At 46.9% G+C, this 17,013-nt stretch overlaps 1 protein-coding gene across 1 annotated transcript in view; it reads left to right on the top strand.

Moving 5' to 3' along the window:
- LOC121007899 (NACHT, LRR and PYD domains-containing protein 1b allele 3-like) overlaps window positions 1-17,013 on the top strand; it is a 32,151-nt gene that overhangs the window by 6,046 nt on the left and 9,092 nt on the right. Inside the window, exons 2-4 of the mRNA XM_040440173.1 lie at window positions 324-433; window positions 14,362-14,411; window positions 16,118-16,332. Coding sequence (XP_040296107.1) covers window positions 344-433; window positions 14,362-14,411; window positions 16,118-16,332 — 355 coding nt within the window. The 5' untranslated portion in view covers window positions 324-343. The remainder of the gene's footprint in view (window positions 1-323; window positions 434-14,361; window positions 14,412-16,117; window positions 16,333-17,013) is intronic.

Here is a 17,013-nt window from a genome sequence, read left to right as displayed (position 1 = left end):
GCTGAGACGCTCACTGCATACTGTCTCATTACTGAGTCCGGTTTATAAATGTTTGCAGAGCTCTCCCCCTAGTGGTGGCTGCAGGGAGCAGGTGTTCTATCATGTTACTATGCTGTGAAGAGGTTTTATCAGAAAAAAACTATCTGCGACTTCTATTAATATATATATGAGATGAATGGGAAAGGAATTTTAGGCCAATTTATATAGACAGTGGTGATGTACGATCCGCCCGGCCACCATAATGTCACCACAAAATCAACCAGAAACAATAATTTATTATCCTACATCCAGAGTAAGGAACTGGTGATATCTGTGTGTTACAGGTTCTGTTTTCTGTCAAGGAATGAAAGAGACGTACAGAGATAAAGTCACCAAGATATCATCGACCAAGAATATCACTGAACATAAGATGGCTTCAGGACCCTCTGAAAAGGTAAGAGACACATACAAATGCCCAGGTTATACCAGCCGTACATATATAATTATATACAGGAGATGCCCAGGTTATACCAGCATGCTCCATATCACTATATACAGGAAGATGTATAACTTATACCAGCTGTACATATATAATTATATACAGGAGATGCCCAGGTTATACCATCTGTACATATATAATTATATACAGGAGATACCCAGGTTATACCAGCATGGTCCATATCACTGTATACAAGAAGATGTATAACTTATACCGGCTGTACATATATAATTATATACAGGAGATACCCAGGTTATACCAGCTGTACATAAATAATTATATACAGGAGATGCCCAGGTTATACCAGCATGGTCCATATCACTATATACAAGAAGATGTATGACTTATACCATCTGTACATATATAATTATATACAGGAGATACCCAGGTTATACTAGCATGGTCCATATCACTGTATACAAGAAGATGTATAACTTATACCGGCTGTACATATATAATTATATACAGGAGATACCCAGGTTATACCAGCATGCTCCATATCACTATATACAAGAAGATGTATAACTTATACCAGCCGTACATATGTAATTATATACAGGCGATGCCCAGGTTATACCAGCATGGTCCATACCACTATATACAAGAAGATGTATAACTTATACCAGCTGTACATATATAATTATATACAGGAGATGCCCAGGTTATACCAGCTGTACATATATAATTATATACAGGAGATCCCCAGGTTATACCAGCCTGATCCATATCACTATATACAAGAAGATGTATAACTTATACCAGCTGTACATATATAATTATATACAGGAGATACCCAGGTTATACCAGCATGGTCCATATCACTATATACAAGAAGATGTATAACTTATACCAGCTGTACATATATAATTATATACAGGAGATGCCCAGGTTATACCAGCTGTACATATATAATTATATACAGGAGATGCCCAGGTTATACCAGCATGGTCTATGGTGATTCAGGGTCACATTCTGTTACGCTTGTCTTCCCTCTAGTATGAGGAGACAGTTTAGTAATGATGTATGAGTGTGTCCTCTGTACCGTGTGTTGCTGTCAGTGTATAGTCGGGGCCAAAAGTTTTGAGAATTACATAAATATTGGAAATCGGAAAAGTTGCTGCTTAAGTTTTTATAATAGCAATTTGCATCTACTCCAGAATGTTATGAAGAGCGATCAGATGAATTGCATAGTCCTTCTTTGCCATGAAAATGAACTTAATCCCAAAAAAACCTTTCCACTGCATTTCATTGCTGTCATTAAAGGACCTGCTGAGATCATTTCAGTAATCGTCTTGTTAACTCAGGTGAGAATGTTGACGAGCACAAGGCTGGAGATCATTATGTCAGGCTGATTGGGTTAAAATGGCAGACTTGACATGTTAAAAGGAGGGTGATGCTTGAAATCATTGTTCTTCCATTGTTAACCATGGTGACTTGCAAAAAAACGCGTGCAGCCATCATTGCGTTGCATAAAAATGGCTTCACAGGCAAGGATATTGTGGCTACTAAGATTGCACCTCAATCAACAATTTATAGGATCATCAAGAACTTCAAGGAAAGAGGTGTTCAATTCTTCTTAAGAAGGGTTTAGGGCGTCCAAGAAAGTCCAGCAAGCGCCAGGATCGTCTCCTAAAGAGGATTCAGCTGCGGGATCGGAGTGCCACCAGTGCAGAGCTTGCTCAGGAATGGCAGCCGGCAGGTGTGAGCGCATCTGCACGTACAGTGAGGCGAAGACATTTGGAAGATGGCCTGGTGTCAAGAAGGGCAGCAAAGAAGCCACTTCTCTCCAAAGAAAACATCAGGGGCAGATTGATCTTCTGCAGAAAGTATGGTGAATGGACTGCTGAGGACTGGGGCAAAGTCATATTCTCCGATGAAGCCTCTTTCCGATTGTTTGGGGCATCTGGAAAAAGGCTTGTCCGGAGAAGAAAAGGTGAGCGCTACCATCAGTCCTGTGTCATGCCAACAGTAAAGCATCCTGAGACCATTCATGTGTGGGGTTGCTTCTCATCCAAGGGAGTGGGCTCACTCACAATTTTGCCCCAAAACACAGCCATGAATAAAGAATGGCACCAAAACACCCTCCAACAGCAACTTCTTCCAACAATCCAACAACAGTTTGGTGAAGAACAATGCATTTTCCAGCACGATGGAGCACCGTGCCATAAGGCAAAAGTGATAACTAAGTGGCTCGGGGACCAAAACGTTGACATTTAGGGTCCATGGCCTGGAAACTCCCCAGATCTTAATCCCATTGAGAACTTGTGGTCAATCCTCAAGAGGCGAGTGGACAAACAAAAACCCACAAATTCTGACAAACTCCAAGAAGTGATTAGGAAATAATGGGTTGCTATCAGTCAGGAATTGGCCCAGAAGTTGATTGAGAGCATGCCCAGTCGGATTGCAGAGGTCCTGAAAAAGAAGGGCCAACACTGCAAATACTGACTCTTTGCATAAATGTCATGTAATTGTCGATAAAAGCCTTTGAAACGTATGAAGTGCGTGTAATTATATTTCACTACATCACAGAAACAACTGAAACAAAGATCTAAAAGCAGTTTAGCAGCAAACTTTGTGAAAACTAATATTTGTGTCATTCTCAAATCTTTTGGACACGACTGTATGTGCTGGCCTAGGATGTGAGCAGTCATGTTCTTCTGAGCTCCAGCAGAGAATCCTTATATTTCGGCCAACAAGTCTTCTGCAACATTCCTGCTTCCAGTGATGACCATGACCCACAAGAAGAAGGATATCAGCCAAGATTTGGAGATGTGGAGCAGTTTAGTCTGGGCAGCCCATGGAAAAACCCACTTCCATCAAAGTGCGAGATGCAGTGGCATGACTGGACCAATTAGCTTTTTAGGCTGATCCAAGAAGGGGCCCGCCATCCATTAATGACAACTCATGAGAAATGGAGTAGGCCAGCGCTGTCTGGCTCCATGTAGAGCTGAACTCCACATCCAAAATGGTGGTGAGAGAGAGGGCGGGTGCCTGACTCTCCCACCCTTGTATCTGAATTGACTGAAGATGACTCGGCTTCCCTTATGCCTGAAGGCCCTGTAAAGTGAACCCACCACTGAAGAGGTTTTCACTGCTGTGAAGTGAAGCAATGCAGCCCTGATATCCCGAACATAATGGATAACGTGAGCGAGGATGGCATCATCATCCATCATGATTGGAACCAGGAGACTGAGAGAAGGGGTGAGGAGAGAAATGTGTGGGAGAGCCTGAGGATCAATGGATCCCTGTGCAGAAAGACCATAGGAGAGCGCTCTCTGATGTCTCTGTGCAGTGTACTCAAGTTGTGTGCAATAGGTGTTTCTGGGTGATGTAGTGCAATAGACACTAACCTGGTACAGCTGACTCTCTGCAAGGGCAGGTATAGGTAGGGAATAGTTCGTGACGCCAGTGCCAAGTAAACGGTGGCACGCCGTTTGCGGATGCAGGAATAATTTGAGGAAACGTAGTATTAAACCAGAACTCAAACTTTAGTAGGTTTTCCAAGCAGAGACAATAAAGGAAATGCAGTTCCTCAGCATACAGTCGATTTTGCAATTCGGTCGATGCAGGCAATTCAGTACAGCAGGGTAATTACAGAGTGTTGAACACAGGACTTGCAGCAAAGGAGCTTGCACTCTAACTCTGTCTGATCCTGGAATGTAGCAATTCTTCACCAAGGCCCATTAACCTAAGTCTGGCTTTATATCCTTGATTATGGCGTAAATAAGTACCTCCTCTGTCTTTCTGAGTACCTCTGACTCTTCTGATCTTTACCTCTGTCTCCCTCAGCTTCTGAATGGTTCCTCAGGCTCTTAGTCTAAGATATTCCTGTTTCTGCATATGGGAATTCAGGAGGGAATCTTCTCCTGAACAGCAGGCTTCAGGCCTGGACTTGTCTCAGACATTGTCTAATCTCCAACTGTAGATTACAGACACTAGACTCCGTCTGCCTTCTACTTCCCTGTCTGGCCTTATATAAACTAGGGCTCTCTAGCTCCCTCTAGCGACTAGAAGCTGGAATGACACCCCTGCAGGCCTGTACATGCAAGTTTCACAGCAACAGGGAAATACATGCATTACATTACATGACATTTTATAAAACTGACATATAACAACTTCCCCATAATTAGGAGGGACGACAGCACACCAAGTGACCTTTGGTAGTAACGGGTATTACAACTCCCGTATACTACATACCCCACTGCTTTAAGCTGAGTACGACCTCGTACTCCATCATGGGTCGCCCAACTGGAATCTCTACCTGAAATAGAAAATAGAGACATGCAGGCATACATATATGCAATTCATCTGCATTTACATTTACATCAGGTCCAATTGGCAAAAGTGAAGTGTGGTGACAAGGGGCGTCGTTCTCTTCTCTCAGGATAGTGAATGGAACGGGGGCGCTGACCTGGCACAGCGTAACATTAGAACCAGGATAGTCCATGACAATGAATAAGTCCATGATAAAACAGTATAAAATGGTATAAAAGTTCTTGGAGGCTCAAATAACAAACATGAGTCCGTACCCAGGTTATTTCTTATAGAATCACAGAGGCTCTCATTCGGTGGAGTCCATCTCTGGGCACAATACTTTTAAAAGAATAAGAATCTCAGAGGCTCAGGTTCTTTTGAGTCTGTCTCCGGGCACGGTTCCTTAGTTTCCAGTTGCACAATAAAAAGGACAGCAAGAAAAGTGCTGTAATACCCCTGATCAACCTGAAAAGGGGGTTGAAGGGTAAAAGGTGCAACAAAGGAACAGGCACAACTTGGCGTGAGGTAGCAAAAGCAGGCAGGAGATCCTGGAAACAAGCCTGGCCTTGCTGACTTTGTGATTTCAGTGGTCAACACCTACCACTGAGCCGTGGACAAACTGGCAGCCGCAACAAAGGACCAGAAACATAGGACTCCTGTCCTGGAAGGGTTAACATCAAACTTCTTATGAAGAAATAAATCAAAGGCCTAGCAGGCTGATTACAGTGGCCTATCATATCCACTTGGCTCCGCTGGCAAGTACTGTCTGTAGTATTCTTCTACAGGAGGATGGGCCCACATGACTGTATCAGGGGGCAGCTGCAGGGTAAAGGGGCCCCTAATAGGTATTGGCCCCATAGGCCTAGGGGTGAACCCTCTGGTGGACCGTGCCGGTCCTGGCATGATCACTGCAGGGTGTGACGGGCTTGGCACCGCCGCAGCAAGCGGTCCGGTGCTCTGGGTGCAACAGTTTACAGCTATCGCGGGTCCGGTCCGGGGCACTGACGGAGCGGTGGCAACCGAAGGCGGTCTATGGGTGGTGACAGGCACCCTTACCTCATCCTTTCTCGGCGGTGTCTGGATCCTGGCGGTGTATGCCTTGCGCAACTCCCGCAACTTCTCCTCCAGCCGGACAATCTGCTCACCGATGCTCTCCGTGTCAGAGTCGCTGTCATCTGCTGGCGCCGCCGGCGCAGGTACAGGAAGCGATGGCTCGGACTCGGCCTCTTCAGGTTCTGGCGATGCGTCTGGTCTCCGTCCCATCCGGATGTTCTGGAAGGTAGCACTAAGTCCTTTTAACTGCTCCAGCTCAGATATTGTCTTCTCCCGACGAGGCAGCTCGGGGGAAGGATAGGGGCTCACCCATTTTTCCAACACGGTTGGCTGCCAGAAGACATTAGGCCCAATGAAGGAGCTCCGCTCCTGAAAGGCGTGATGGGCCGGCTCTGGAGAGCGTTCCGGTTCCCGCTCGCAGCCAGAGTAGTCTTCTCCTTCTTCTGCCTCCCAGTCCTCAGGTGCTCGCTTGGGACGGGTCACGGCAGTCGCATAAGGGCCTCGTAGGCTCTCGGCAGGGGTGTACTCCACTTCCTCTCCCTCGCGGAGGCTGTGTTGGTACGAAGGGAGGTAATCTCTTTTGACAGACCTTCGATTAACATAGAGGTCTCTGCCAGTTAGATAGTCCTGAATAAACCCGTAGCCACGGGATTTGTCAAACGATAGCACCACTCCCTTTCTCCTTTCCAGGCGGGGTTGGGTGTTCGTATGCTTCTCATGTAACGTCTTAGTTAGTTCCTCATAGAAGATTTTGGTCTTTGTATTCCGCTTTATAGCGGCCTCTCGGATCTCCGCCATCAGGGAAGACCATTTAAAAGATGGCTGGAAAAAGTCCCTCCACGAGCCATAGCAGGGCTCGGGTTCTTTCTCCCTTGGGCGGCAGGCGGGTTGCTCCGGTCCCGGAGCGTAGGCCGGTGGAGCCTCCTCTGGCTCTACACCAACATTAGACATCTTTGCAATTTCAGGTGCGGACATTGCAGCAACGTTCTGTTCACAATCCAACATGCTCGATCCTTCTGAGGAGAGCGATAGGGTCGCGTCAGTTACAGCAGCCAGCTCCTCCCATTGCACTGGGAGGCCGCCCCCCAGGTATTCCAGTATATGGAAGGCGGTGTCCATGCTGGCAGACATGCAAATGTCCAGATAAGCCGTGGCGCCTGCCCTTGACCTTCTTCCCGCTTTTTCCTCAGAAAGGCGCCAATTTTTCCCGCCTTTTCGGGATGAAGGTGACGCAGCAGTAATTTCAGCAAGCTCAGCGGCCATCTTTAGGTACAAACGCTGTCTATTCACTGACAGCAAGCAGCAGGGGAGGGCTGGCAGCCTTAGTCCTGGGGGGCAAATCCAGTCAAGTGGCCCATTTTTAGCCCCGCCCATTATTAAAAGCCCCTCCTACATTTAATAGGCCACTCCCAACACACACTGTACAGCTGACATTCTATAGTTGAGGCCTGTCTACACATCATACGAAGAGGGGAGGACCTGTCCCGGCTGCACTGCCTGCTTATATAACAAGCTACAGCCAGGAAGCTCCTCCGCTCTCCTCCCTCCCCAGATCCTGCTCATTGCCTGTGGTTCCCCCCACCATCTGCCACCCGCCCGTGGCCTGCTGCCCCCTTTCGTCGTCCTCACCCAGCTCTGAATCCTCCTTCTGCAAATGGCAGGGGGAGGAGCCGGAGCATCTCCTCTCCTACATAGCACCACATACCTCTTACATCCAATGTCACCTTTGTTGTAGACGTTCTTTTTCCTCATCTTCTCCATTCAGACCAGACCACCATGATGATTTTTCAGCCATCTCCCGTCTCTGCAGAGATTGAGAAACAGACATTAGTTTCCTGCCACCCCCAATACTATACTGCAGAAACAGTACCCCTGGGAATACTACTACCACACAGATAGTGCCCCCAATACTGTGCCCGCTATGCCCCCAATACTATACTGCAGAAACAGTACCCCTGGGAATACTACTACCACACAGATAGTGCCCCCTTAAACAATTATTGGCACACAGTGCTCTAAAAAATAACTGCGCCCAGACACTAATAGTATAAAGATAATGTCCCCCAAAAATAATTGTGCTAAGCTGATACTGTGCTAGGGTGCCCCCAAAGTAACAGTGCCCCCCAAAATCCCACCAATAGAAATAATTCTCTGCCAGAGCACACTTAGTAGTAATAATGCCCCTATAGTGCCCTAGTAATCATGTTCCTCATAGCCCCCCAGTAGTAGTAAAGCTCCCCATAATACCCCCTAGTAGTACTAATTTTCCCTATAATATGACAGTACATGAAATACCCCCGCTTAGTGCCCGCAGTTGAGCTAATGTCCCCATAATGTATGCCAGTATAAAATACCCCTATATAGTGCCCCAGTAAATGCACTCATACTGCTCCTCTCCCCCTTCCCCATAGTGTCCCCCATAATATGCCAGTAAAAAAAATGCCCCTTAGTACCCCCAGCAGATGCCCCTATAGTGCTCCTCTCCCCCACAATGTGCCAGTAAAAAAATTCCCCTTCTTAGTGCCACCATATGCCCCAATAGTGCTCCACTCCCCCATAGTGCCCCCAAATAATGCCCCATAGTGCAGCTCTCCCCTATAGTGCCTGCCATAATGTGCCAGTAAAAAATGCCCCCTTAGTGCTACCAAATGCCAAAGTGCCCCCCATAATGTTCCAATACAAAAGGCCCCTTTAGAGCCCCCACTTCCCCATAGTGCCCCCAAATAATGCCCCTATAGTAACCCCAGATGCCCCATAGTGCTGCTCTCCCCTATAGTGCCCCCCAGAATGTGCCAATAATTAGAAAAAAGCCCCTTTAGAGCCCCCAGATACCCCCATAGTACTCCTCTCCCCCATGGTGCCCCCCCATAATGTGCCAGCAAGAAATGCCCCCATAGTGCCAGCTCCCCCCCCATAGTACAAGCCCCCCATAGTGCCAGGCCCCCCATAGTGGCAGCCCCCCCATAGTGCCACTTCGCCCATAGTGCCAGCCCCCTTATAGTGCCAGCTCCCCCATAGTGCCAGCCCCCCCCCCCGTAGTGCCAGCCCCCCCATAGTGCCAGCTCCTACCCCATAGTGCCAGCCCCCCCCATAGTGCCAGCCCCCTTATAGTGCCAGCCCCTTTATAGTGTCTGCCCCCCCATAGTGCCACTTCACCCATAGTGCCAGCCCCCTTATAGTGCCAGCTCCCCCATAGTGCCAGCCCCCCCCTGTAGTGCCAGCCCCCCCCATAGTGCCAGCTCCCCCTATAGTGCAAGCCCCCCCATAGTGCCAGCTCCTACCCCATAGTGCCAGCCCCCCCATAGTGCCAGCCCCCCCCATAGTGCCAGCCCCCTTATAGTGCCAGTCCCCCATAGTGTCAGCCCCCCCATAGTGTCAGCCCCCCCCCCCATAGTTCCAGCCCCCCCCATAGTTCCAGCCCCCCCCATAGTGCCTGCTGCCCCATAGTTCCAGCCCTATAGTGCCCCCCCCATAGTGCTAGCTCCCCCAAAGTGCCAGATTCCCCCCCATAGTGCCAAATCCCCCCATAGTGCCAGATCCCCCCATAGTGCCAGCCCCCCATAGTGCCAGCCCCCCTATAGTGCCAGCCCCCCTATAGTGCCAGCCCCCCCATAGTGCCAGCTCCTCCCCCATAGTGCCAGCCCCCTTATAGTGACAGCCCCCCATAGTGTTAGCCCCCCATAGTGCCAGCTCCCCCTATAGTGCCAGCCACCCATAGTGCCAGCCCCCCCATAGTGCCAGCTCCCCCATAGTTCCAGCCCCCCCTATAGTGCCAGCTCCCCCTATAGTGCCCCCCCATAGTGCTAGCTCCCCTAAAGTGCCAGATCCCCCCCATAGTGTCAGATCCCCCCCCCATAGTGCCAGCCCCCCTTATAGTGCCAGATCTCCCCCCCATAGTGCCAGATCCCCCCCCCATAGTGCCAGCCCCCCTTATAGTGCCAGATCCCCCCCCCCATAGTGCCAGCCCCCTGCAAAGAAGAAAAAAAAAACAACACTAATACTTACCTCCATCAGCAGCGATGCAGCCTCTTCTGGCCTGTGTCCCTGCTGTGTGCTGGCTCAGGCGTCGCAATGATAATGACGTCATTGCTCTGCCTGAGCCGGCCTCTGATAGGCTGCAGGCATTAGTGCCTGCGGCCTATCAGAAGAACAGGGGAGGGACACGCCTCTCCCTCCCCTGCCCCACAGCACACAGCACGGCCGCAATGACATCCAGGGCCGCGCCGCCTGTGGTGATGATCGGCGGTGCGGCCCTGAAGAATAAAAATAAAAAAAATAAAAAAATTTTTTTTTTAAGACGGTCGGCCCAGTGGCCGTTTATTTCGGGCGGCCTGGGGGGCAATTGCCTCCCTGCCCCCCGGCCCAGCCCGCCCCTGGCAAGCAGGAATGTTTAAGGTCCACAAAACCACACTCCAATGCGGCGATTTTCTTCCTTTTGGTAGCGCAACACTGCACAGCGCTTTTTAGAAGTTTTTGGTACACTTTGGGTACGATTTTCAGTCCACTTGAATAAAACAGGAAAATTGTCACTTTGGTCACAGGGCAACTGTATAAGGCACAAAGTTCACGCTTCTTGCACTAGAAAGCGTGCGTATCCTGTTCGTGACGCCAAAAGAGAGGTGCAGTGTACTCAAGTTGTGTGCAGTAGGTGTTTCTGGGTGATGTAGTGCAATAGACACTAACCTGGTACAGCTGACTCTCTGCAAGGGCAGGAATAGGTAGGGAATAGTTTGTGACGCCAGTGCCAAGTAAACGGTGGCACGCCGTTTGCGGATGCAGGAATAATTTGAGGAAACGTAGTATTAAACCAGAACTCAAACTTTAGTAGGTTTTCCAAGCAGAGACAATAAAGGAAATGCAGTTCCTCAGCATACAGTCGATTTTGCAATTCGGTCGATGCAGGCAATTCAGTACAGCAGGGTAATTACAGAGTGTTGAACACAGGACTTGCAGCAAAGGAGCTTGCACTCTAACTCTGTCTGATCCTGGAATGTAGCAATTCTTCACCAAGGCCCATTAACCTAAGTCTGGCTTTATATCCTTGATTATGGCGTAAATAAGTACCTCCTCTGTCTTTCTGAGTACCTCTGACTCTTCTGATCTTTACCTCTGTCTCCCTCAGCTTCTGAATGGTTCCTCAGGCTCTTAGTCTAAGATATTCCTGCTTCTGCATATGGGAATTCAGGAGGGAATCTTCTCCTGAACAGCAGGCTTCAGGCCTGGACTTGTCTCAGACATTGTCTAATCTCCAACTGTAGATTACAGACACTAGACTCCGTCTGCCTTCTACTTCCCTGTCTGGCCTTATATAAACTAGGGCTCTCTAGCTCCCTCTAGCGACTAGAAGCTGGAATGACACCCCTGCAGGCCTGTACATGCAAGTTTCACAGCAACAGGGAAATACATGCATTACATTACATTACATGACATTTTATAAAACTGACATATAACAACTTCCCCATAATTAGGAGGGACGACAGCACACCAAGTGACACTTTGGTAGTGACGGGTATTACAACTCCCGTACACTACATCTGTCCTCACTGCAAAATCTAATGACCTGGGGGGCATAATGAGGCCCACAACATAAGGCTTATTGGGGTTCCCGAGAAAGTGGAAGGTGAACCCTGGTAGCTATTTTAGAGACGTGGTAAGGATAACTTAACAGTCTAACTGCAGTAGAGAGGGCTCATCAGGTCCATGCCTGGCCCGTTCTGCCTGGAGGACTGCAGAGATCTGTTCTGCCTTATACAGTTTGGGACATAATCCTGCAGAAAGCAAGAGATTAGAATCAGCTTACTGTGGAGCGAAGCAACGTTTCAATATTTCAAGACTTTTTGGCAAGAAGTCCAACCCGATTAGGGAAGTATCTGGATATTAAGAGATGTCCTCAATCTCTGCAAGTCCCTCACTCAATGTTCTACCCTGCAGGACTCGGGGAGGTGGCGCTGAATTCTACACACATAAAAAAATCCCAGAGATACCAGGTCTATGTGAAGGAAGCCTGACCACAGAGTGGTGTCACTTTTACTGGTGGGGATGTTACTCTTTCACAGGACTCCCCCGACTTCAGGGCATCTGTTGCTCTTTGGTTATGAGAGACCTTCTTTGTTCAGTTTCATGTCAGATGTTGATGGTCTTAAACTTGTGCTCATCTAATTATCGAAATACACTCTTTATGGGTCTGATAGAAGTTTTACAGACCTTTATTGTTTATTATGCGGTGTCTCAATGTTGCTTTTGGGTTCAGACAGATTTTGTGTTCCAATATTTTTGGGTTGTGGAGCTTAGATAGTTACTTCGGAAATGGCGGCAGAGGAATCGTGGGAGGCCCTGAAAACTTTTGTCCGGGGTCTATTAATTAAAAATATTAATAATCATAAAAGCCAAAGCAGGGAATTTAATACTGTTCAGCATAAAACTGTGTGAACCTGAAGCTCACTCTATAGCATCGCCCGCTGCGCTATTGGAGGAGGCCCCGAGGTACATGTGAGGACGATCTTCGCTCTTGGTGGCCGATAAAAAGAGGTATTTCCTCAGGCAGCGATATTTGGAATCAGGGGAAATTGTGGGGAACTTGTTGGCTTCTATTGTACGGACTCAGGAGGGTCCTCGAACTATATCTTCTCTCCAAGGGAGAGGTGAGTGTTAGATGGTGATACCACTTCTATAGGATACCTGTAGGACTAAGCTGGTGGTTAGCCAGTAATCTGTCAGGAGTTTGTGTTGGGGCTTCTCCACCATCCATGAGAGAGGCTTTAGCTGTGGTCTCGCTGAGGCCTGGAAAGGACCTCTCACTCCCTGAGTCATATCGACCCATCGCCCTGTTGTCTCCTGAAATCACAGTGTTTGTTCAGGCTTTAGCTAATAGATTATTGGGTGTCTGGTCTTCACTGATTCACAGGGACCGACTGGCTCTATACCAGCCGATCCATGGGGGTCAATCTTGTCAGTTTTTGGATATGTAGTCTTGTCCCAGGGGGTAAGGCGGTATTTTCACTTGACGCTGCCAGGACTTTTGACAGCATTGATAAGAAGTTTCTTCGGGTGGTTATGGTATGAGTGGGCTTTGGTAAAAAGTATGGGGGGCATTTATTAAGACCAGTATTTTAGATCATTTACTATCCACAATCAGATGCAATGGAATTATTTCTGAAGTTGGTGATGGGTACCTGGCAGAGTTGCCCCTTTTCTCCATTTTTGTTGGCCATGGTGATTGCACCCCTGGCATACCTATTCCAGGCTTCTTTAGAGATAGTGAGTTTCAATATGAGCAGGGGAAGGATCGTTTCCCTCTCTATGCAGAAGACGTGGTGCTCTTTGATGGCTCCTATTATGGTATCTGGCTGTTGCCTTTGGCTTTCTATAAGTTGAAAGGTTTTAAGACTTGGAAAGAAAACAGGATCCTTCGGATAGCACAGCTTTATGAAGGGAGTTATCAGGAATTTTAATCAGCTTTGGAGTTTGGATCAACTCTGACCGCCCCACAGTTTTTTATCAATACTTGCGGCTCTGGTGTTAGAGGTGCAGGTGATGTCTATGGATCGGTGTATCTTCAAATGCTATTTTAGACGGCAGCCACTTCTCTGGTAAGTAGAAGAGAGCTCATGTCTAATCTTTATAAACATCTTCTTTGTACTCATTTATAACAATATCCTCTCTGTCTGAAAGACAAATGGGACGGTGATGTCGGCCGTCTTACTGATGAACAATGGCTGGGTGTCCTAGAGATGGTGCCGGAAATATCCTTATGTGAGGAACCTAGACTTTCTGAGCTCTTCTTGGTGCATCGTGTTTATAAGACGCCTGTACTTCTGAAAAAAGTTATGGTTAGGATGGATTCCATATATGATGTGGGGATGTAGCCTTAGGAGACCCTATTGGGTAGACATATTACAACTTATTTTCCGGACATTCAAGGTTTGTGTCCTAGTTGAACCCAAGGCATGCCAGTGGAGATTTTGGATAGGAGCGGGGTGGGTGTTCCCAGAATTCTATATCCGGCTTGTTAGGTTATTGTCTTGTATTGGTTGCAGCCATTATTATCAGAATGTATCGCCAAAGTGAACAACATTGTACGACATGAGATATAGGGGTCTACATGAAACGTAATGAAGAGAGAAAGTTTGAATCTGTCGGGGGGCCCTGGCTCGATGTGGTCGAGGTGGTATCAGTACATATGAGGCAGAATGTATTAGGGGGCGCCTTCACTTTGAGTGGAATTTTGGATGAAATGTTCTATTATCCGGTATTACGCTGGTGCGGTCTCCCCTGGCTCTGCTGTGGACGGTGTTTTTTTCGGATGTTGAGTTTATCTGTTTGTACATTGTATGTTCTGCCTGTAATTTATGAATTTATGTTTCTGTGCTGCTGCCATAGAGCAGCGGGGGGGAGGGGGGGGGGTTTAGGATTTTTTGTGACTTTTGAAAATGCAAAAACGTAATAAAAATATCTGATTTAATTAGTTTCATTGTGGAACATTGTGAGCGTGATGTCACCATTCTCCATAGATAGAACATTATATTGTGTTTTATTATTAATGTGACTTCATATATTTCTTGTCTTTCATGTTTTAGGTTAAAGACTCATCTGCTTTAGTGACACAAATCAGCAGCAACAAATACAGGTGAAGTATAAAACAAAACCTTTGACTGCGAGTCCGGCATTCCAGATGTTATCTAGAAGGTTCTAGTGTGTAATCATCATACCTCCAACCTTCCAATAGATCACTGTCCTCTGTAATATTGCTGATTTTAAAGGAATTTTCCTATTTGGACAATCTGTTTTCACATAACAGGAGATATGGAAGTAATGGAAGTTAGGGGCCACAGATTGGGAGACCTCATCAGAGGTCTGCTGTTTAGACTACTGCATGGGGTGATCACTCATTCATTTAGAGGTCCATAGCTAGGTAGACACTTACTGTTCTAGAGGTTTGAAGCCATATACCCCTATACCCTAATATCTGTCCTTGGTTTGTGGGGAACATTTTAGAAATACTTGCTTGTCCAGCAGACACCCCTATAATCAACTTTCTATGTAGCCTTCAACAATGGGAAAACACTCCATAGCAAAATGATGGTGGTCTTCACAGTGTGCATGTTCAGCCTGGGTGCCCCTTTCTCCTCCTCTGCAGCAGTAGTAGAGCAGTAGTCAGGTTTGGGGTGGCCCCAAAGCTGGGCTGGGTCCTCCAGACACCGTTGAGGTGTCACTTCATGTTGCTGGTCTATGGGAGGATGGGAAGGCGTGGTGCACCCCAATGGGAAATAAGTCCAGAGTCAGGGTCTGCAGAAACCAGGGGGTTTCTTTACTGGAGGAACTCAAGTGCTAAATAATACAGGTGAGGCATTAAGCTGGCTTCTCCAGTCTTCTCCCTGATGCTGAGGAAAGGCCTGAGCTAGCTAGATACCACCTTGCTCTCATACAGCTGGTATCCTGGTCAAAGGCTGGTGATCCAGGGTCTGTGGCAAAGTATTCCCATCTCAGCATCTTCTTCTGGTCACTCAAGTAGCCTGGCATGGGTCTCATCTTCTAACCACTGTTCTCTAACTGCAGAACACTAGGGGCTCTGACTGCTCTCCTTATATACTGTTTCTGGCTGAACTAGAACCACTGGGAGGGGTTGGAGTGGAGAAACTCAGCCAAACCAAATATAAATGTTACAATTCTCGTCTGTCATAGACTTGCATTAGAACTTTAATAATACTCAATGGGAATGACAAAGCAGTTTTTTTCAGACAAAAACATGTCTTCAGACACAATTAATAACAGAGCTAAACCAGACATCCAAATGATCAGTCTGTCTGATTTTGAAGTTAAACGAGTCTGGCCTTTTTCCCTCCAAACCATTCTCTTCTTTAACCCTTATGGTAGCTGTGGAAAATGATTAGCTTCTCATTATTAGCTAGAAAGTCCCAAAAGTCTCTCGGTATTCATTAACCCTTTCCATAGTGCTGCGCAAACACAGTGCAAATGAGCAGCATATATATGACAACATACATATAAAAAGCAGTAGTGAAAGTTAACCCTTTAAACTGCAATAAAGTAAGGAGTTGATGAATTTGCACAGGGGAAATGGGCAAATGTTCTCAAACGTCTAGACTTCAAAATATCCCTGCTCCAGGACACTACAGTAGCAATACATTCATTGTGTTAAATTGTCAAGGATAACATGGACCGACAATATAAAAGTGGATGCTGAGAGGACGCGAGTGATGCATCTTCGTTTACTGTGTCACTGACCAACACGGCTGTAGAAGATGTGATGGCGGCCATAATACCTTGTCAGTTTACAATTCATGGATTTTGAAAAGCCTGACTTATCTTTTTAAGGGTTGAAGTGGAGTCAATGTTCCATTGCCGACAAACCGGGATAAAGTTTGAAGTGGAATCCAAGGCGATTATTGAATATTCACTGGAGTATGGGAATGACTACTTCAACCTGATCCAGGAAAACGGATGTGAATTACTGGGTCCCATATTCAATGTACAGGTCAAAGCTGGCCGGGTGTCAGCCGTCTACCTACCACATTATGTATGTCTAGAAGGTAAGTGACAAATCATACAACCTGTGGACAAGGGTGGGTCTGTTTGTCGAAAGCAGCCATGTGTTTCTTATCCTGGACAACCCCTTGAAATGTTTAGGTTTTTACTGTTTCCATAGAAACATAGAAGAATGATGGGGAAGGAGAGCACATGGTCCATCTTGTCTGCTCTTTTATTAGTTCCTTTTATTCTTAGGATAGATACATGTTTAATTGGTGTAGAGAAATAATATCTTATACTCCAGTCACAGCCAAAGCTACAGATACAATTCTCCCACAATTCCTTGCATGTTCGGTTAACAGTGAGTCTTTGGAAAAGAAGAACAGTGAGCGTAGCTCTGGAGTATACACACATACAGACTGTGACTGGGGACAGATCATTGATGGACTGCGGTTAGTCGGTTGTCTAAAGGACGTCTCATTTTCCAGATTATTTGTAGAAGCTGCCTGGAACCCTTTCGAGTTAGTTCTGAGCCATGACTGAGGTCACATTGCAGTAATCTATACCTTGTGACATCTGTGTCACTGAAACGGCCACATAACATCTTGGGAAATACGCACTTTGGTAATAATTGTACCTGGAAGTCTCTCAGTAGGGACCTCACAGCATAGGGCACATCTCGGAGGGAAGGCCTCCTCGGAGAGGCTTTGTATAGACTACAGCTGGGGACTAGGAGGACTTCT

This window comes from Bufo bufo, chromosome 7, assembly GCF_905171765.1.
Source record: "Bufo bufo chromosome 7, aBufBuf1.1, whole genome shotgun sequence".
NCBI classification, from domain to species: Eukaryota; Metazoa; Chordata; class Amphibia; order Anura; family Bufonidae; genus Bufo; species Bufo bufo.
Note: the sequence above shows the minus strand (reverse complement) of the source record. Positions and strands in the feature narration are given on the sequence as shown.